General features: G+C 42.8%; 2 protein-coding genes across 2 annotated transcripts in view; both read right to left on the bottom strand.

Moving 5' to 3' along the window:
* mns1 (meiosis-specific nuclear structural 1) overlaps positions 1–244 on the bottom strand; it is a 9,057-nt gene extending 8,813 nt beyond the window's left edge. Inside the window, exon 1 of the mRNA XM_042075215.1 lies at positions 93–244. Coding sequence (XP_041931149.1) covers positions 93–95 — 3 coding nt within the window. The 5' untranslated portion in view covers positions 96–244. The remainder of the gene's footprint in view (positions 1–92) is intronic.
* A 2,939-nt stretch (positions 245–3,183) lies between these two features.
* Positions 3,184–22,807, bottom strand: part of znf280d (zinc finger protein 280D) — a 32,901-nt gene continuing 13,277 nt past the window's right edge. The window contains exons 10-19 of the mRNA XM_042073990.1: positions 21,127–21,284; positions 20,667–20,767; positions 19,768–19,914; positions 16,372–16,506; positions 11,107–11,342; positions 8,616–8,756; positions 7,707–7,766; positions 7,209–7,342; positions 7,027–7,057; positions 3,184–5,619 (exon numbers count right to left, since the gene is read on the bottom strand). Of these exons, the coding sequence (XP_041929924.1) occupies positions 4,533–5,619; positions 7,027–7,057; positions 7,209–7,342; positions 7,707–7,766; positions 8,616–8,756; positions 11,107–11,342; positions 16,372–16,506; positions 19,768–19,914; positions 20,667–20,767; positions 21,127–21,284 (2,230 nt within the window). The 3' untranslated portion in view covers positions 3,184–4,532. The remainder of the gene's footprint in view (positions 5,620–7,026; positions 7,058–7,208; positions 7,343–7,706; positions 7,767–8,615; positions 8,757–11,106; positions 11,343–16,371; positions 16,507–19,767; positions 19,915–20,666; positions 20,768–21,126; positions 21,285–22,807) is intronic.

Genomic DNA, 22,807 nt, shown 5'->3' with positions numbered 1-22,807 from the left:
GATCCCCACTGCTAGCTATCATAGCTAACTCTAATTAACCTTCACATCAATCATGTCACTCACAATGTGCAGTATATTCAAACTTAATTTACCATGCTGTTCCCTGAAATTTCACCAGCAAGCTGGGATGGAGCCCGACGTTCATTCAAGTAAACTATTTCCGAAAAGCAGTCCGCCAATTAAAAGCTTGCTAAATCGCTTCTTCTTAGGTCTAACAACCCAACAAGCACGCCATTCAGTTGGATTTGTTTACAATTCTGTTGTCTAGGAAACATGGCGCCTTTTGACTATGAAACAATGTCCAATTTGATTGGACCTTATTTTCCAACGATCGACCAATGAAAACGCGCAGGGCGGAGCTACAATGTATATTTTTTGGATGAAGTAGGCCTGCTATTACAGGTGTTACTGTAAAATATTTGGAAAATGATTTAAGAATTTTAGATAGGCTGAACAAGATAGGGTACTTCGTTTAAAGTATTCTCAAAACAGATTCACCTTTCCTCCCGTCTGAACGACACTGCGATACGCTGGCTGTTTCTATGTCCTTTGGCAGTTTTGTTTTCATGCATTGATTCACTGGGGTAAGAAGCATGTGCTCTGGTTCAAACACAACTAACAATCTGCACAAAAGCAACCAAATCACCCAACCAAGGAGGAATGGATTTGTGTTGTGTGAAATCAGACAGTCTGAACTGATCACAAGTGAAAAACACTGATTGCACCCACCCCCCCAAAATGGGTTAACTGTATGACAAATGCTGCATCTGCATATCAAAACATGCCCTCACAGCCACAGTAATACGGCAAACATGGCAGCCACAGGGGCACTAGTTATTTCTGTGTATGCCTTCATTTCATATTAATGTATTCTGTTATATCCTAGTCTGTGCTTTTTTTTGTGCCAGAGAGAGCCTTTCAGCATCTCTGAGATGAAGACAGTTGAGGTCTCAGGCCATGCGGCATGTCATCCAAAGACAATGGCTGACTTTCAGGATGAGTAGAAGAAGTCCCAGCGTGCATTATTAGTGAGAGTGCACGTATGGCACACCAGGCCGGATGGGTACACACACACACAACACGTGCAGAGGAAAGGTGAGGCCCGCGACAGGAAGGAACACCACCACCGCCGCCAACGACTCCAGCTGAATGCCGGAGGCTTCTAGAATGTCATTTCCGATGCCTGTGCACCCCCAGGAGGTCCTTAGTGATGCTTCAAACTGCAACGCCTGGAAAGACAGACTGGTGTGTGTTTGTGTGTCTAGGTATGTGTGTGTGAGACAGAGAGATGCAGAGGTTGGTAAAACGTTAAACAATAATTGTAGTCTACGTTGTTAATTCTTTCATTCTATATAAATGGATGAATAAGTAGATGGGAGTCCATGGTTATACACTGCTCAAAACACTTACAGATTTCCACCATTGTTAAAAAACATTTTTCTCCATTCTCAAACTACATTCACGGAACATCTGACAGTTGTTGCAAAATAAAACACTCGCCTCAAAAGTTTTATTTGTGCTCAGAACAGTGTCAGAGTAACGATCCAGTGTTATGATTGAAGTGTTCCCTTCATTTTTTTGAGCAGTATATTACATTTAGGGGAGTATACACATCTGGAAAAGAGGAGACACAAGCTCAGTCTTACAGATTCTATCAGGGAACATAAAACAAACATAAACATTTTAAGTAGCCTACTCTGAACACAGGCTTTCTCTTCATGTAGAGACATCGAAGGCGCGCACTGTGGCGTTTTTTTAAGACAAGAGAACAATATGTGGTGTAGAAGAAGCATGTCTCCAACACAGAGAGGGCAAATAGCGCGGAGCTTTGGGAGGGCGCTTGTACTCGTGGCTCTGTCACGGCATCGCTGTGTTTATTTTTAGGCCACGAGGGCCCAGTCGGCCCATGCCCTCCCCTCTTGCCCCTCCTGTCGTCTCTTTGTGTGTGTTATCTGCGCGCCGACTGGCTGCAAGCAACACACTCCCTCCTCGCCTGTCAAAGAATGAGATTTATCTGCGGCTTGTTTACCAGCTTTCACTCGCCTCACTGTTGTCCCTCAAGCGCACACACACACAGACACACACAGAGACACAAATACACTGTTACAGCCAAATAAACATACACATATAACAAGAAAGTGAAATACACACTTTGATGTCTACGAGTCAGTGTTGAACGTCACCTGTCTGGTGTTAGGCATGCCCGACTGCCTACATATTCAATAATTGTATATCAAATAAAATAAATTGAATTTTAAGTTAATCAAATCCTACTCTGTATAAGAAAACCTGTCTGGCTTGGGCCAAACTGTATTATTTGGCATTCATATCTCAACATGCTTTTTATGTTGACCTTTCATGCTCTTCCATCAGGATTTTGAAATGAATCGGAGTTGAAATGTCACGCTTGGTGTGGCCTACTTCTATGTTATTTTTGGCAGGCCTGTAGAACATAAGATGAACAGAAGATGGCGCTATACTCATTTGATTTGCAGCAAACACACTCTTCTCTGTTCAGTGTTCACTTGTCTCAGTTTCCAATAGTTATGGAGGGAAAAAACCCAACAGCACACCACTTGCATAGTAATCTCCCAAAATAAATACAAATCAACTCAGTCCTTCAGTCATCAAACCCAAGGTCTGTAACGTGTTGGAAAACACATTTCCTTTTTAAAGGGCTGGTGAAACTGAAGAAAGAATGTGATTCCTTTAGCATAAAAACAGTCAGCATACAGACCTAAACTGGACTTGTCTGGGAAAGGAATCCACCCATCTCTCCTGCCATGCATTAATAACAGTCCAAGGGTTGTTTTGCGCAGCAGATGTCTTTTTCCCTGAGCTGGGGGAACAATCATCCAGCATCTCCAGCTAATGCTTTGCAGCAGAGAGAGAGAGAGAGAGAGAGAGAGAGAGAGAGAGAGAGAGAGAGAGAGAGAGAGAGAGAGAGAGAGAGAGAGAGAGAGAGAGAGAGATGGGCTTTCCAGAGGCCTGCAGAGAAAAAAAAGGCAAATCTAATTGCCCTCTTTTTTTTTATATCACACTCAGTAAAAAGGGATCAAATTCACATACAGAATTCCACAAGACTAAATCTGTTTGCAAACCAAAAGGACAAGGACAAATCTTTTGAGTGACTAATGTTGACGGATTTTTCTATAATGACAAAAGGGACAATTTACAGGAGTCTGGATCTTATGAAAGTTTATTTTCCGTTTCGCTGGAAAAACACTGGATGAGTTCTTCTTGCATGATAAGACTATTTCGGGCTGTATACTGTATGAAAGGCATAACCAAACACTGCAGTCCTGTGTAGAAGGAAACAAAAAGGCAAACAGGAACAAGTTCTTAGTGGATTCTTTGATGAGTTCCACATCTTCAGCACCAGGAACTGTGGTCATTAAGGTTCTTTTAAATGGTAAAAGGTAAAGTTTTGCTTGTGTAGCTATTAATTAGTCTTTTTTTTTTTTTACATTTTCTTCAGGATTCATCATAGCTCAATATGCATCTTGTAAGACAACAACCAACCACAAGGAAAAAATAATTAATTAAAAAAGAAAAGAAAAGAAGTTCAGTTGATCCCTTAAAAAACAAGTCCCTTCCCCTGCAGACGAACACAATGAGACACAAAAAACCAACATCTGGTTAGAAGAGAAGGAGAGTCACCATTCAGAACCAACCAAACAGACGTCAACAGTACTTCTTTGAGGCTGCAGATCAGAGGGTTTCCCCATTGGAAATAAGTCCAATACCCTTGCAGATTGAGGATTAAAGGAGTTTAGTGAAGATGAAGCTCAAAGATCAGATATCCTGGGGCAATTTTTACAGTACATACCTGATGCTTCACATGCCTTTTAAAGGTGTAGTGCCTGATTCTAATCCCACACACTTTTTTGTCAGCTGTCCATTCTTTGAAGGGTTTTTTGCAAAGAAAAAAAAAGAGAAAAAAAAAAAAAAAGCCTGTTGTTTGGCCACGACAACGGCTCTGGGACACAAACGTTAACAAGAAGGGTAAACAACACAAGCCAATCCGCACGTTGCTTTAGGAGCACAGGAGGGATGGACGTCATGTGATTGGCTGTTCAGCCTATTGCTAAAATCAAAGACTGTACCTTTAACACAAGTGTCTATGATGCACAGGCTTACACATACAAGCCAACGCTGGGAATGGAGTCAAATTCACAGACAGACAAGCCAAACCGAATCTGAAACAATGTGCCAATGCGTATGACACTACATGATTTTATTTTAAAAAACAAGAATGTAACAAAGGGAGCCATTGTTGTCCATCATCACATCAATGGGCAAATAGCAAGGGGGGCTACAGGAAGACCCAGGATCTTTGGATCTGCTCATTCATAATGGACTGCACTTATTTACACATGTTGGGTTGTTTGGAGGAGGGGAAGGATAGTCTGATCTTAGAAACAACCAGAAATTCAGCCACTTCAGTGGCAGTCTTTGAGAGAAAAGACCAGCGGAGACGTCAGTGTTTCTTTGTCTGTTCCTACACGGTGACGGGTTCTGAGGGTCTGTTCCTACACGGTGACGGGTTCTGAGGGTCTGTTTGGGCTGCTGGGCGTGTCTACACTGTCCGTATCAGCGCTTTGATTGGCTGAGGGTGGCGGCATCTCTAGAACCTTGGAAGGTGTGAGAGGTTCCAGTGGAATTCCACCCGCCTCCCCGAGCTCGCCTGCTGCGTTCTCAAGATGTTCTGCATCCTCAGGATGTTCTGCACTCGGAGGTTCTGTGCTTGGTTGCTCTGCACTCGGAGGTTCTGTGCTTGGTTGCTCTGCACTCGGAGGTTCTGTGCTTGGTTGCTCTGTGCTTGGTTCCACTCCAGTTTCTACCTCCGGTTCATTAGCTGTCTCAGGTTCTCCAGCGGTCTCTGGTTCTGCAACCTTTTCCGGTTCCACAGGGCCATCTGGTTCCATGGCCGTCTCGTGCTCAGAGGGCATCTCAGAGGGCATCTCAGAGTGCGTATCGCGATCAGAGGGCGTCACATTCTCAGAGGGCATCTCAGAGTGCGTATCGCGATCAGAGGGCGTCACATTCTCAGAGGGCATCTCAGAGTGCGTATCGCGATCAGAGGGCGTCACATTCTCAGAGGGCATCACAGAGGGCATATCGCGATCAGAGGGCGTCACATTCTCAGAGGGCATCTCAGAGGGCGTCTCAGAGGGCATCTCAGAGGGCATCTCAGAGGGCATCTCAGAGGGCATCTCAGAGGGCATCTCAGAGGGCGTCACATTCTCAGAGGGCATCTCAGAGGGCGTATCGCGATCAGAGGGCGTCACATTCTCAGAGGGCATGTCGGTTGGCGAGGCGTGCTCAGAGGGCATGTCGGTGGGCAAGGCGTGCTCAGAGGGCATGTCGGTGGGCGTCTCTGAGATGCGTTCAGAGGATGTGTCCTTTTCCTGCTCTGGGGGAGTCTCATTCTCTACAGGTGTCTCCTGAGCCCGCCCCTCAGAGGCGGAGTCTACAGAGACAGGGGAAGGCGGGGCTGGGCCAGAGGGTGTGTCCTCCTCTTTGCGTGCATCCTCTTCCTGTTTGGTTGTGTTGCCCAGCAACTCGACGAGGTCATCCTCTAATTTGGCAGGCTTGACATCGGGGAGGTCAGATCTGCTAAGGACAGGAGAGAGGGGGTGAACCAAGCTGCCCAGTAAAACTCCAGATTAAGTGAAACTTTATTTGACAGCTTAAGCATTTGGCAGTTTGAATATTCCAAGTAGTGTGCCCAAAGCCATGCACACAGAGCAAGGGAATAATACTACTGAGACAATAATTACTATACTACAATGGAACAGTGGAAAATCTACAATATTAGTTATGAGAATATTAGTTAGAAAATAAAAGCTTTGCATAGTAACATCTGACTAAGACTTATTGCGGCTACTGCCCTTGAGTTCCTGTAGAGGTTCATCAACATTCAGACTCCCTTTGGAATACTCAGAACAGCCAGCAGAGAGAACAGAGTTGCTGATGATGCACGTGTAGGCAGACATTTCACCCATTCCAAGCTTAGGCAAACACAATGAGCACCACATAAATGGGCAAACACTCTTAACGGAGCTGTTCTGTGTCTCCGGAGGGCGTTGGATATTGGGTCTCAGAGGACCTAGCCTAGTCCATTAGGACCGAAAGAGAAATACCAAACCAATTAGACGCTCTTCCTTTATCAACATCCTGGTGACACTGCGCGACCCCTCCTCACGGCTCGTCCCTCATTAAGACGCCGTGTTTCCACCGCGTTAATTACTACCCAGAATGCCCTCCTCCGCTTACACGGGTCACCCGCACCAGCTACTTAATATGCAACTCAATTAAGACTAATGGAGAGAGAGAGAGAGAGAGAGAGAGAGAGAGAGAGAGAGAGAGAGAGAGAGAGAGAGAGAGAGAGAGAGAGAGAGAGAGAGAGAGAGAGAGAGAGAGAGAGAGAGACGCAAAGGACCATTTTTCACCGGAAATGATACCGCCGCTAACACAATGCACAGGTCAGGGACTACCGAATCACACACACTCCATCTAAATGGAACTATAAATAGAGAATGTTCGATGACCCACAAGCTGCTTTTTGCACTCAACTATTTCACTACAATAAAAAAGTGAATTAAATACAAGTGTTTGAGGAAGACGCAAACATAATATTTAGGGCAACCTTGCTCAGATGCTAGTTTTGCGTATGTCTAGAGGTTTTTTTGGGCGTGAAGCATTTCTTTTGGTGCATATTTTAGCTTGGTGTGTGAAAACGTGTTGTACTGAGACGTGTGTACCAGGGAGAGCGCACTAGTGGACCACCAGAAGGCAAACAACTCCGAGAGGGTTTGCCTCGCCAAACACTTCTGCTATGTACAGTGAACACCTGAGATAAAGTACATCTCCTCCTGTGTGTGTGTGTGTGAGAGTGTGTTTCTGGTGGAGCCCTTAAGCTGAATACTGAAGCAGCAGCAAGATGGGATCAGAAAGGGAAGACAAGACTGAAAGCAAAGACAGAACACTTTGCGTGAGCATCAAACAAGGTGCTGCACTTGCCTTTCCAGGCTGGTTTTGTCAGAAACAGAATCTACAGAAAGGAAAAAACAATGAGTTTTAGTTCTAAACTCTCAATATTTGCTTTAATTTGTGATGACTTTATTTCTAATTTCTTGTTTTCAAAAGCGTGTGTGTGTGTGTGTGTGTGTGAGAGAGAGAGAGTGTGTGTGTGGGTCTCGTACCGTGGTTTTCTTGTGGCTGCTCCATGATTACCTGACAGGCATGGGTCGGCCTGTCAATCAAATGTTTGCTCATAAGGTCACTTCCTGTAGCATCAGCTAGGAAGTCACAGTTCAGGCAAACCAGAGTCAGGCTCCTGCAATGAGGTTTCAACCGCATATTATTTAGATACATAAAACAATATTTTACATTCATGTAAATTAAAATTAAATTGAAATTCATTGAATTAAGGACCTATGTATAATATAATATATGTATATGTCTAATTCTGTATGACACTATACAGAATTCAATCTCAAGTTAACCATCCTGTACATGCTCTATGGACTTACTGTGGCTGCAGAGCCGCCTATACACCTTAAAGGAGCACAATCTCTTCAGCAACTCCTATAAAACCACGGCTCTTGGTAATGACTATTTTATTCATATTACATGTCCACACTCCAAGTGAATTAACAGATGACAGAAAAAAAACATTCAGCGTTGAGTGATGAACCAACCGTGAAGCGCCCTGCATCCTTTTGTTCCTCCTTCTCTCTTTGGACCCAGCACTATGAAATCTGCAGAAGAAACATGAGGACGATGAGGAAGATTAGTAACAACTATGGACCAGGACCCAAGGACAAGCCCTGTACTGGCTGCAGTCCCTTAAAGAACCTGGGACTGGGCCTTACAGAACCTGGGACACAGAACCTGGGACCGGGCCTTACAGAACCTGGGACACAGAACCTGGGACTGGGCCTTATTACAGAACCTGGGACACAGAATCTGGGACTGGGCCTTATTACAGAACCTGGGACTGGGCCTTATTACAGAACCTGGGACACAGAACCTGGGACTGGGCCTTACAGAACCTGGGACTGGGCCTTATTACAGAACCTGGGACACAGAACCTGGGACTGGGCCTTACAGAACCTGGGACACAGAACCTGGGAGTGAGGCTGGAGTGAGTCCAACTGGTGCCAGACTGAGCGGCTGCCTGGGCCAGCAACCACAGACAGCTTAGGTGCGTTCAAATGTGCAAACACGGGCGAATGTTTGTTGTTGCAAACAAAAATTTTCCAATGTTTGCAAACAGTTTCCTATTTGCCTTTGAGTTCTTCGCGGGCATTTGCGAACACTCACGATCAGTTTGAGGGTGTAGTTCTCCACAAACACAATCGGTTTGAGGGTGTAGTTCTCCACAAATACACAGTAGAAGAGGACGAAGGGTTACCGATAAAAATGGAATTCTTACACCAAATCTTTCAAATTTGACTGTTCAGAAGAGACATTTTGGTCAAAAGCGTTCACCACTGTACCGAATTAGAACGCCCCTCAGGACACACACTCCCGCAGTCAGTTAGAGAACCAGCGTCCGGGTCTGACGCGGGCCGGAACCGGGCAGGACAGAGGGCAGCAGGACACACCTGGTCATGTGGTTCCGGTAGGATCTCCGGCAGCAGGTCTTGTACTTGCAGGCCGCACAGGTGAGGAGCAGGGGGAAGTGGTCGTAGAAGTCCTTCACGGCGGACGAACACTCCATGCACACGCTCTTGCCCTCCGGGGCCCTGACAGAGGGAGACACCGTTAGTCTAGCGCAGTGGTTCTCAACCTTTTTTCAGTGATGTACACCCTGTGAAATATTTTTTCAGTCAAGTACCCCCTAACCAGCGCAAAGCATTTTTAGTTGAGAAAAAAGACTTAAAACAGAGCACTGTGCCATCAGTGTCTAATTTATTAAACTTTGGAACTAATTAACACATACACATACAACTTATTAAATAATTGTTTTTTAAAGTATTTTTTTCATGGATTCTACTTTTTAAATATATGTATATTTTAACCCTTAGTTTTTTAGGGCATTTTCACTACCTTTATTCATAAGGATTTATTCTGGTCATTGTAATTGCCACACACACATATTACATATTGTTTTTTTCCAGCAGAGTCTGGGCTAACCAGATCGGCCATCATTTCATGTATTAGTACTAGCATTGATTTTATTTTGATTTTTAAAGAATGAAAATATAAAAAGCGTATTATAAAAAATCTTATATTTTGACATGTATCTCACCACAGCAAGCTCATAGCTCTACATGCATTTCATGTGTGTAGGGCAGACTGAATCTGGCAATATCATTGCCAAGTGGGAGGGATTCTCTGGGGCTGAGCAATTTACAGACATATGTGGTGTGCGCCTTACAGAAATAAATGCCATTTTTTTTATTTAGTGATTAAAAATGACCTTTCTGCGCTCCATATCTGGAACACAACTGATCTGACTTGACCCGAGTTTACGTGTGTGTGCCTGTCTGCACTCATGATTCTCTACAACTTTTTACTGCGTTGCCATGAACAAAATAAAGGCAAAAAAGGTGTTTCTTTGTCGAACAAATTGGGATGCAATGTGAGCCTGGAATTGAATGCCATGCAGGAATTTGCTAGGATCTCAAAACCGGATTATGAACATTCTTTGCCATAGAGAAACACACAATAGCTTTAGATTATAAACATGCTTTGCCACAAAAACAGACAAAAACGGTAAGAGGTAAGTCGAGCTATATGAAGTTATTATTTTGCTGTCACTTCATCTGTTTTATAAACCAGAAGGATGTACTTGGTATCAAATGATAGCTCTGTGTCTCCTCTTTCATCTGACATGCGTGGCATATCTATCCGATCACAGGTCCGCGAGTAATTCAAACGAGAGTAATGAGTGTGCAGTTGGTTTTTGTACATGACGTTATTATTTTGCAGTCACTTTGTCTGTTTTCATAAGCCAGAAGGATCGACATACTTGGTACCAATGGATAGCCCTGTGTCTCCTCTTTCATCTGATATGCTTGCCATATCTATGCGTTCACGGGTTTGCGAGTAATTCAAACGAGAGTAATGGGTGCGCAGGTGAACGCAGAGACTGTAAATATGATGCAATTTGATTTAATTTCATGATTTTTTTTTAAATCTTCATACTTTAACGTACAGACAAGTGCGTGGTCTCGTTGGAAAGCCCCACTTCTGCTCTGTCACACAATAAAGGCTTCTCGCTGCTATGAACAGTTGCGGAGCAATGTAACAGAGAAGAAAGGGTGTGTTTTTTGACGCACTTTGGCTTCTAAGGGTTAAAATCTCACGTACCCCCTGGAGTGCCTTCATGTACCCCCAGGGGTACGAGTACCCCCATTTGAGAAACCACTGGTCTAGCGCACAAACTCCTACACATCCATTTGATCTACCTCTAGTCCAGCGCACAAACTCCTACACATCCATTTGATCTACCGCTAGTCTAACGCACACTCTCCTACAAATGCAACACACTCATTCATTTTACCTTTAGCCCAACGCACAAACTCCTACAAATCCAATCTTTCATTCAGTCTTTCATTGACTTTGTGTTTTCCACCCTCTGAACATGATGGTGAGATCAGATCAAAAGGGTTGTGTGCCAGGGGCCAAGAGCCTGCCTGAGCTGCACTATGAGACATTCACATCATACATACATCCACAGAACAGCTCAGTGCAAATCTCAGGGCACCTACTAGTGATGCTTTCCTTTTGCTAAAAATATATTTCTCATATTTTTACACACATTTAAAGAATACACACATTTAAAGAAATATTCAGGCTTAAATATTTCTATGATTTCTAATTTAATATATGTTTAAACTGTATTAACATTCAGTGTTTCCCATACATTGACTTATTTGTGGCGGCCCACCACAATACCAACATTGACCACCACACAATGATTTTCCAGGTTGTACTAAATTGTGCTTAAATCTGGTTAGCATCATAAACACGCTGTGCTAATTTGTTAAAAACTGTTGCATTAAAGTTAATTCTGCAAACCTACCACCACAAATAGAATTCAATTCTCTGGGAAACACTGACATTGATTGGCAGGACCATGTGCAGTACCTGAAATGCCTCAGATTGAAGTTCCTGAGGTCCACTGGGCCTGGTTTGTTCCGCTCCTTCTTGTTCTTGACGGGCCCCGTAGGGTTCTGGGTGCTGGGTTTGCCCCGGCCGGCGCTGCTGGGCGGGCGGCCCACGGGTTTGCTAGCCGGGCTGCCTGGAACCACACTGATGCTGGACCTGCCTAACGTGTTGGGGGAGGTGGGGGACCCTCCAGACAGAGAGGCCCGGATAGTCACCTGAGACAGGAACAGGAACCAGAACCAGATCAGACAAAAAACATTTTGTCAACTGTGCTCAAAAGGTTCTCCTGTCTAGAACGTTCATTACACGCCATACTTTAATATATTTCTCCTGTCTAGAACGTTCATTACACGGCATACTTAATATATTTCTCCTGCATACTTTAATATATTTCTCCTGTCTAGAACGTTTATTACACTCTGAGACAATTACAAACTGAGAAAGTTCCTCTGTCCAGAACCTTCATTCAAATAATTACCGGTAATAATTACAGTGCATGAAAATGCACTGTACTGTTATTCCAAGGCTTTTTACAGTGCATGAAAATGCACTGTACTGTTCTTCCAAGGCTTTTTCTTCTTCTTATTCTTCTTCTTCTAACGCAGTTAATGCAGCTTAAACCGTTTAACGTAGAAACTTCATTCAAACTATGTTACGTAGGTCTTACTTAGGACATGTGGGCTTTGTATTTTTCAACTTTGTAACTTTTATACTTTTTAAACTATTAATTAAAAACTAGTCAAAATTTCCCCATAGACTTAACATGGGCTGATGACATCACAATAGAGCCGTTAAGCAATTAGAATCCTATGGCAGGTGTTCGGGCCACCTGGACCAACTGCCAGTCTCAGGCTTTAAGCATACAAACTGGCCCTATTAAGACTACACATCCTGTTCAACTGCTTCCTCTGCCAAAAACTGTTTCAAAATAAAAGTCCTCACTATAATATTTTACTGTTAAACAATTTAACCCTTTAAACTACTAACTGTTCGGCCATTGTAACTGTTACTTGTCATCAACTATGACTCCTACCCACTGTAGCTAGTTAGCTAAGTTAGCTAAGTCACGTGGTTAGCATAATTAGCATGCTAGCATGTTAGCTTGCTAGTTAGCATTTTTAGCAAAACTGCTTAAAATGATTAGCTAAGTTAGCTAAGTAATGTGGTTAGCATAGTTAGCATGTTAGCATGCTAGTTAGCATTTTTAACAAAACTGCTAAAAATGATTAGCTAAGTTAGCTAAGTCACGTGGTTAGCATAATTAGCATGCTAGCATGTTAGCATGCTAGTTAGCATTTTTAGCAAAACTGCTTAAAATGATTAGCTAAGTTAGCTAAGTAATGTGGTTAGCATAGTTAGCATGTTAGCATGCTAGTTAGCATTTTTAACAAAACTGCTAAAAATGATTAGCTAAGTTAGCTAAGTAACATGGTTAGCATAGTTAGCATGCTAGCATGTTAGCATGCTAGTTAGCATTTTTAGCAAAACTGCTTAAAATGATTAGCTAAGTTAGCTAAGTCACATGGTTAGCATGCTAGCATGTTAGCATGCTAGTTAGCATAGTTAGCAAAACTGCTAAAAATGATTAGCTAAGTTAGCTAAGTAACGTGGTTGACATAGTTTACATGCTAGCGTGTTAGCATGCTAGTTAGCATAGTAACTTTGTTAATATTATTATCTTTGTTAACATAGTTAGCATAACTGCTAGCAAACATTAGAGCCATTCCAACTGTCAGTTATCGTCAACTATCTACCTAAATAATTTAACCATTTAAACTATCCACCTATTTAACTGTTCAGTCATTCCAACTATATTAAACCTCATCTACTTAGCAACCAATATAGTTTGTTTTTACCCTGTATGATATTTTACATCATATTTTTGCATTTTCATGCACTGTATTTCCTTCAGGAAATGCTTTTCTAGTTATTATTCTTCTTCTAACGCACTTAATGCAGCTTCAACCGTTTAACGTAGAAACTTCATTCAAACTATGTTACGTAGGTCTTACTTATGACATGTGGGCTTTGTATTTTTCATCTTTGTAACTTTTATACTTTTTAAACTATTAATTAAAAACTAATCAAAATTTCCCCATTGACTTAACATGGGCTGATGACATCACAATAGAGCCGTTAAGCAATTAGAATCCTATGGCAGGTGTTCGGGCCACCTGGATCAACTGCCAGTCTCAGGCTTTAAGCATACAAACTGGCCCTATTAAGACTACACATCCTGTTCAACTGCTTCCTCTGCCAAAAACTGTTTCAAAATAAAAGTCCTCACTATAATATTTTACTGTTAAACAATTTAACCCTTTAAACTACTGAACTTTTTAACTGTTTAGCCATTGTAACTGTTACTTGTCATCAACTATGAGTCTGTCTCAATTGGTGTACTTACGTGAGTACACTTTTGTGTAGTACACTATGTGCACTGTGTGCTTACTGGCGGAGTGCGCAAATTTTAACAAAATAGTATTGTCTCATATCAAACACTAACTCCGTGCACTTCACGGAAATGACGATCGCAAACATTTTAATATAACTTTATTGGCGTCCTCAATTCGACAGTGACATGGTCATACTGTGTCAAAACATGAACCGTTTATGTTATAACTTGCTTGTACCTCCGTAAAGTCTGTTTTCCACTGCTGCTGCTTCAGCTTTGTCAACCGCGATTACCACGAGTTTGAAAACGCTCCCTCCCCTTCCGCTATTTGGCTAAAATGGCGTCCGTTAAGGGCGAAAAGTGTCCAGCGTTGCACACTCAGCTTTTTGACCGTTATGAGTGCACCATCCGGGAACTTGCAGCGCCCTTCGTGTCGTTGGAATTTTCAGTGTGAACACCCTCATGCACTCAAATTAGGTATTGTAAGTGCAGAAGTACGCGATTTGAGACACAGTCCATGACTCCTACCCACTGTAGCTAGTTAGCTAAGTTAGCTAAGTCACATGGTTAGCATAGTTAGCATGCTAGCATGTTAGTTAACATTTTTAGCAAAACTGCTTAAAATGATTAGCTAAGTTAGCTAAGTCACATGGTTAGCATAGTTAGCATGCTAGCATGCTAATTAGCATTTTAAACAAAACTGCTTAAAATGATTAGCTAAGTTAGCTAAGTCACATGGTTAGCATAGTTAGCATGCTAGCATGTTAACATGCTAATTAGCATTTTTAACAAAACTGCTTAAAATGATTAGCTGAGTTAGCTAAGTCACATGGTTAGCATAGTTAGCATGCTAACATGTTAGCATGCTAGTTAGCATTTTTAGCAAAACTGTTTAAAATGATTAGCTAAGTTTGCTAAGTCACATGGTTAGCATAGTTAGCATGTTAGCATAGTTAGCATGTTAGTTAGCATAGTTAGCATAACTGCTAAAAATGATTAACTAAGTTAGCTAAGTAATATGGTTAGCATAGTTAGCATGTTAGTTAGCATAGTTAGCATAACTACTAAAAATGATTAGCTAGTTCAGTCATTCCAACTATATTAAACCTCATCTACCTAGTTCAGTCATTTGAACTATATTAAACCTCATCATGTTGGTTGCCAATTAGCACATCATCTGTTTTAACAATATATTTCACACCATATGTTTTGCATTTTCATGCACTGGTAATTCCCTGGAATTGCGTTTTCTAGTTCTTCTTCTTCTTATTCTTCTTCTTCTAACGCAGTTAATGCAGCTTAAACCGTTTAACGTAGAAACTTCATTCAAACTATGTTACGTAGGTCTTACTTAGGACATGTGGGCTTTGTATTTTTCAACTTTGTAACTTTTATACTTTTTAAACTATTAATTAAAAACTAGTCAAAATTTCCCCATAGACTTAACATGGGCTGATGACATCACAATAGAGCCGTTAAGCAATTAGAATCCTATGGCAGGTGTTCGGGCCACCTGGATCAACTGCCAGTCTCAGGCTTTAAGCATACAAACTGGCCCTATTAAGACTACACATCCTGTTCAACTGCTTCCTCTGCCAAAAACTGTTTCAAAATAAAAGTCCTCACTATAATATTTTACTGTTAAACAATTTAACCCTTTAAACTACTGAACTTTTTAACTGTTCAGCCATTGTAACTGTTACTTGTCATCAACTATGACTCCTACCCACTGTAGCTAGTTAGCAAAGTAGCATGGTTAGCATTTTTAGCATGCTAGCATGTTAGCATGCTAGTTAGCATTTTAAGCAAAACTGCTAAAAACGATTAGCTAAGTTAGCTAAGTAACGTGGTTAGCATAGTTAGCATGCTAGCATGTTAGCATGCTAGTTAGCATTTTTAGCAAAACTGCTAAAACGATTAGCTAAGTCAGCTAAGTAACGTGGTTAACATAGTTAGCATGCTAGCATGTTAGCATGCTAATTAGCCTTTTTAGCAAAACTGCTAAAAACGATTAGCTAAGTTAACTAAGTAACGTGGTTAGCATAGTTAGCATGCTAGCGCTAGCATGTTAGCATGCTAGTTAGCATTTTTAGCAAAACTGCTAAAAATGATTAGCTAAGTTAGCTAAGTAACATGGTTAGCATGCTACCATGCTAGTTAGCATAGTAACTTTGTTAACATTATTATCTTTGTTAACATAGTTAACATAACTGCTAGCAAACATTAGAGCCATTCCAACTGTCAGTTATCGTCAACTATCTACCTAAATAATTTAACCATTTAAACTATCCACCTATTTAACTGTTCAGTCATTCCAACTATATTAAACCTCATCTACTTAGCAACCAATATAGTTTGTTTTTACTCTGTATGATATTTTACATCATATTTTTGCATTTTCATGCACTGTATTTCCTTCAGGAAATGCTTTTCTAGTTAATAATTTAATATACATAAATAAATGGAAAAAAGTGTCCAAGAAAAAAATCACTGGATTTTTCCTTATTTTTTCATTAGTGCCTTTTTTATTTTTTAATCCATATTATTGTCTTATCTGGATTAAATTATTTTGTACATTATTTTCGGTACAAACACCTACAAAATTCATTAACCTAAACATGTAAGATGAAATACTTTAAATGTAAACATTAAAAACAAGACAATCCTTGTGCTCAGTTCTCCACATGGATCAATCCCTTGTTCCTGACCAAATCTACATTATGACGCCAATGACGAGCACTGCAAAGACTCCATGCTGAGATCCAGACTGCTAATAAGTTAATTAGTGATGGTGCTTAGTGACAGTGGCTGAAACAACGCTAACAAAAACACAAAAAACAACCGAGTCCCACCTTGGTTCCGGGAGGAAGTCCTTCCAGGCTCCTGGGTTTCCTGTACGTGCGATGGAAGTGAGTCTTGTGCTCTACTTTCTCTTTGTACGTCAGGAAGTTCAGTCGACACTTCCCACAGCGATGGATGCCTTTTTTCTGCAGAATCAATCACAGCATCGGCATGAGTATGGAACACACACACACACGCACACACGCGTCTTTCAGGGGACGCCCAGACAGCACACATGCATCTTCTCTCCTCTCTCTCTGCAGGTGGGGGAGATTACAGCTTCAGGTTCACTCTGTTCTTGTCATGACAAAGCAACAGCAACAGAGCCAATCTGAGAAGGCTCGAATACATACTGCATTTCTACACCCTCAAAGTTAACTAACAGATTAGTGAGTGGATCTTTCAGAGCTCAGTCAACACCTTTTATTTACTCAAACATAGAGCAGTGTTTCCCCTACAATGTATTTAACAGCGGCGCAGCGCCGCCGCTGGATTTTCAGCGCCGCTGCAACATAATATCACGAGATTCACTTAACACACTGTAAATGCACAATGGCCAACGTCATCTCGAAATTGTTTTCTGAAAGTCTTGAGTAAGTTAAGTGCATCAAATCCGCACTTAGCCTCTCATTATTCAGGACATATATGCGGCATGATGTGTCAGGTGATTACAAGCCCAAAGACAAGTCTGCAGCCCATATGGCTAGCCTACGTTCTGAACACTGTTACATTGTTTAGCTATCCGACTGATGGGGTCTTGCTCCGCCACAGTGTAGCCTATGGTGTCATCGTTCACTTGTAGGTTACACAATAAATAGTCTACTTATAGGCCTGGTGACAATAAAAAATGATATTAGTTATATTTCATCACGAAGCTGTTTGTATGCCGTGAATTCGCTTGTAGCCTATGCCATATGTTAAGCTTGAGCAATTCCTCTGATCCAAAGCCTGCTTTGACACATTGACACTAATGTGAAACATGCATCCTCCTCTCCTAGCCTACATCAAATAAAAGAAACCAATTCATGATTACCGAAATGAATTTAACATGGGGGGAAAAAAGTTTGTTGCGATTTAGCCTACTGTTGATGCGGTTCTTTCTGCTGATTGGATTTACCCCCCGTGTCGTCAACTCTGAGAACTCTTGCTCCGGCTGACAATTTTATCCAGAGAGCTGATTTCCCAAAGATGAGCCTCCATCAACATTCAACGACAAATTATTAAAACGTAAGTAATGCAATAGAGTAAACCAATGTGCTACAAGGTGTATGGTCTTAACGTTAATTGTAGCCTAGACTTGTAACGTTAGCGTAGGGCTATATGTAATGTTTGCATGGGAAAGCTAGGCGAACACAGTCTAGGCCTGTTTAAACTGTCTGATAGTTAAAGGAAATATGAGCATATGTTGGCATATACGTATAGCCTAAATTCTGTCCACTTAGCTATAATAGGCTATCACAAACAGACCTTTTCTACGTTTACGGCATTAGACATATAGGAGCCTATATTCTCTTATCAGAAAGACATGTTCTCATAACTTCAGCGTTCTCTTGACGGTGAGACGAACGGTCGCACTTCAATCAAGTAGCCTAGGTCTTTTTCGAGTTAATTGTGAGTGAGTTGTATGGTAACTGTGGGAGTGATGTAGAAGAAAAGTGAGTATTTACTTTTTTATACGTGGGTTTGTTGTTTTGGGACTGAGAATTAGACTACAAGGAGAGCATCTGGCTACGTGCATGCGTGTCAGCATTAATGGCCCCCCCACAATTCAATTCAATTCAAAGCCCAGAAAAATTAAGTGCTCGCAGATTGGGTGTGGCCTTTGCCATTAAGACAAATTTAAATAAATTGTAAATAATCTTTTAATTATTAATGGTCATTAAATGGTTGTGCCATTTAATTTTTCTTCTATCATTTTTAACCAATAATGTAAAAGAAAGCTGAAAATGTCCACAAAAGAAACACCAAGGTATGATATAAAAAAAAAAAAAAAAAATGCGCAACAACCCCCCCCCCCCCTCCCGCCAAGTAATAACACCGCTGCTGGAAAAATTTCTAGGGGAAACACTGTAGAGACTTATACTATGTTTCCCACCATTCATGCACTCATTAACCCCATGACTGCCAACAGCAAGCGGCTTTGGCTGGCCTGTGCTTCTTGAACAGCCGAGTGGCACCGATTGCAAGTTGATTTCCCAACTCTGTAACTTCCAGAGTTTCCTCAGGGCCCCTAGAGAGAGGAAGGGACTCCTTCTCTTTTTATTGATTTCTTTTCTTGTGCTTTTGCACCTCAGTCTTGTTGCCAGGCAGAGGAAGGCTTTGAGGCCGAGGAGGAAGCGGCTCGCGCTTTCAGGCGGTTATGTATGGCACCAAGGTGCAAGGAAGACAGGCGCATCAATCCCCGCGTGCCGCGCAGGAGCTGAGAACGAGAGAGAGAGGGAGAGAGGGAGAGAGAGAGAGAGCAAGAGAGCACGCACGCGCGAGAGAGATAGAAAATGAGCAAGTGAGCCAGCAAGCGAGCCAGCAAGCGCCGCTGTTTTCTGCTGACTGCGAGGGCCCCGGGCCCCCAGCCTCCGACCCGCCAAGCACGAGCGAAAGAGAAAGACGGATGAAGCCATTCACTGGTTTCAACAGCTCAACAGCCAGGCACCTGACACCACCACCCCCCCCCCCCCTCTCTCATCTCTCCTCCCTCTCATTCTCTCTCTCTCTCATCCCTCTCCTCCCTCTCATCCTCTCTCTCTCTCTCATTCTCTCTCTCTCTCATCCCTCTCATCTCTCCTCATTCTCTCTCCCTCATCTCTCATCCCTCTCATTCTCTCTCTCTCTCATCTCTCCTCCCTCTCATCCTCTCTCTCTCTCATCCCTCTCATCTCTCCTCATTCTCTCTCCCTCATCTCTCCTCCCTCTCATTCTCTCTCCTCATTCTCTCTCTCTCTCTCCTCCCTCTCATTCTCTCTCGGGTTAGCCCACTGAACAGCTCCAGGTCACCAGAGGACAGGACACCAGCACCTGTGGCCAGAGCTACGGCAGGAGAGGGGGAGGGAGAGAGAGAGAGAGAGAGAGAGAGAGAGAGAGAGAGAGAGAGAGAGAGAGAGAGAGAGAGAGAGAGAGAGGGAGAGGGAGGGAGAGAGAGAGAGAGAGGGAGAGAGAGAGAGAGGGAGAGAGAGAGAGAGAGAGAGAGAGACTGGCTACCTAAATCTGTGTGTGTGTGTGTGAGAGAGAGATCAACTCAGGTGGCATCGTATCTATACGATAAGGTGTGCCTTATGTAAAACGCATGTACAGGTGTGTCTCCTCACCTATGCTGCGTGCAGCTGTATTCCTCAACTGGTGTGTCGTGTTCAGGTGTGCCGTGTTCAGGTGTGCCGTGTTCAGGTGTGTCGTGTCCAGGTGTGCGGCCTCACCTGGTGCCTCATGTAGTGTTGCATATACATGTGTCCGCTGCGCAGCACCTTCAGGCAGAAGGGACACAGCAGGTCCTTGGTGTTCTCGTGGATGCTTCGGAAGTGGCTCTCCACGTCAGAGAAAAACGATGAGCGGTAGTTACACACCTGCGTCAGGTAAACACACACCATCATTCTGTTGCGATCGCTCACAGGCAGACAAAGATCGCTGACCCCCCACAAATCTCCACACTGTCCTTTAATACAGTGTTTTTCAACCACTGTGCCGGGGCACACTAGTGTGCCGTGAGAGATCATCAGGTGTGCCGCAGAAAATTACCCAAATGTCACTCACTGGTCCAGAAAAGCAACTGTTGCATCAAATAATTTATAACCACATGCGCTCATTGATTGTATGATTGCACTATTTGTGGTATGCAGGCATTGTACAACGGGGGCCCCATATCCAGTATTCACAGAATCATCACATACCCAGTTCATAACAACAATTAAATTAGATATAGTCACCTACAAATGAAACAGAGGGCGCTTGTTTTATTGAGCAGGTCTTGCATAGAAGCCATAATAAGGCCATATCTGTGTATTATTTGAAATTTTAGGCTATGGTATGTTTATTTTTTCTTCACACAGGATGTTAGTGTGCCGTGGGACATTTTTTAAGTGTCAAAAGTGTGCCGTGGCACAAAAAAGGTTGAAAAACACTGCTTTAATATCTCCAAAAGACACAGATCAGAAAAAATCTTCAATCTCACTCTACAACGGCTACTTGCTGAATGATAAATAACCAGTGAGCTACAAAAGAACTTCTGCTTTAAGGCTTTGAGCTCAGAAGGAAGAACTGTGTGCATGTGCAATAGTGTGTGTGTGTGTGTGTGTGTGTGCGTGCGTGCGGATGTTACCTGACAGGCGTAGGGCATCTCTCCCGGCTTGTGATTGTCTTTCATGTGTTCCAACAGCACTTGCTCCGTCTCAAAGGCCAGCTCACAGATCTTACAGTTAGCTTTAGAACACAAACACACACACACACACACACACACACACACACACGAGCAGAGCATCATGAGCAGCTGAACTAATGAGGCCGACAGCTCCTGCTACTTCTGATTTTAGGTCACAGACTCATCCGTTCTCAACAGCAACACTCTCACACTTTCCTACTGGAATGGAAACTAACACTCTGAATCAATTTACAAACATTACAGAGATTCTGTGTGTGTGCTTTTCTCTCTCTCTTTCTGTGTGTGTGTGTGATTCAAACATATAGGAGTTGTGAGAACTCTTTGTGTAGTTGGAAAAGTCTGCTGTACTGGTGGTTGCAGTGCTGATGAGTGTGTGTGTGTGTGTGTGAGCGTGTCGTACTGCTGGACTCGTAGGGGCTGTGGGCACTCTCTATGTGGCACTGCAGCTGGAAGGGCGTGCTGTACTGGCGGTAGCAGTGCTGGCACGTGGTGTGACTCTCCCAGCTCTCACTGTTCTGCTTCTCCAGCTCCAGATGATGCTTCATGTGGTTCATAAACCTGAGAGAGAGAGAGAGAGAGAGAGAGAGAGAGAGAGAGAGAGAGAGAGAGAGAGAGAGAGAGAGAGAGAGAGAGAGAGAGAGAAGGAGAAGATAGAGAGAGACAGAGAGGGGGAAAGAAAGGGGTGAGAGAGAGGGGGGGCAGGAAGAAAATTCTTGACAACAGATTTCATAAAGAACGTCAAGGAGTTGGGCTGACAGTGAGACAACAGAAACAAGACAACAAGAGAGAGATAGGGAGAAAGAGAGAACCGAATTCCGAAGAGCCACAACTAAAATGAGCTCCTAAACTTTTTAAATATTTGGACAGAAAATGGACAGAATTTTGGGAGAAAATTGTAAATAATTACTTATAAAAACTAGGAGAAGATCTTGTCTGAAGATAAAAGTGATATTCGCAAAAGAAGAGACAACAAAACACCAAAATAAGCTTGAATTACCCTGAGGACTATGCTACAAGTGGACAGCAGCAACCCCAATAGCAGAGATTAGCAAACAAGAGCTACAACAAAGATCAAAAGAGCTTCAATGAACCAATCTCTAAGGGCATGCCACTAACAACCCAACCAGCAGCAAGGTAGGCACAGACATCTCTACCTGATAGTCATCCGGAAAGCAAGGACTAAATATTGAAATACATACAACAAATTGTTGAAATCAAATCAGGAGATTAACTTCACTTAGCTAACTAGCTAGAGAGAATTTTCTCCTGTCACGGCAGAGTGCAGCAGAGCCGTTGGAAATTGCAACATTGTAACATCTGGCTACCATGGCAACCATGCTAGGGCAGAGCAGAGAGGTGGAGTTTCCTAACAGTTGCAAATCTGCTACTGCAAGAGGGAAGTACAGAGAAAAACTTCTTAAAGAAAATCCTGACACTCTTTTCTGTGACTATATCTGCATCAAGGGCAAGAGAATAAAAAGCAACCTAATCTTCCACACAGACTGTGCACCTGAATGGAAAGAAGCCATATACAGTGAATACAAGTTTCCAGTGAGAGAGGGGATTGGCCGGGGTGGAAGGATCATCATATGTAGTGATGACAGCTTGGACACAGATAATGCTGTGCTCACAATTACATACTACACCACTAAAGGAACAGTACTACTGCAAGGTAATGAGGCTAGCTTGATATCTTTTGAGGAAAAGTTCCCCAAGATGAAAATACAGGTGGATAAGAAGAAAGGAGGTGCAGTTGTAGACCACGCAGACAAGGAGCCCCCTCTGCCCACAGCACCCCCTCCCCCTCCCCCTTCTCACACACAGCCCACTCTGCCTGCAGCAGCCACTCCCCCCCTCCCCCTTCTCATGATAGGCAGCTGAGGGACAGCTCGGCACTGCTGGAGCTGGACTTTACTGAGTACTGAGGGAGCAGATACAGGCCAGACTCCATGAGACAAGCAACAGCAACTTGGTGCAGCAACTCAGACATGAGGTTCAACAACTTAAAACTGACATCAATACAATCACCGATGCTTTCAGGAGTACTTTGAAGGAGGTACAGGACGAAAATAAAGAACTAA

This window comes from Alosa sapidissima, chromosome 20, assembly GCF_018492685.1.
Source record: "Alosa sapidissima isolate fAloSap1 chromosome 20, fAloSap1.pri, whole genome shotgun sequence".
Taxonomy (NCBI): Eukaryota; Metazoa; Chordata; class Actinopteri; order Clupeiformes; family Clupeidae; genus Alosa; species Alosa sapidissima.
Note: the sequence above shows the minus strand (reverse complement) of the source record. Positions and strands in the feature narration are given on the sequence as shown.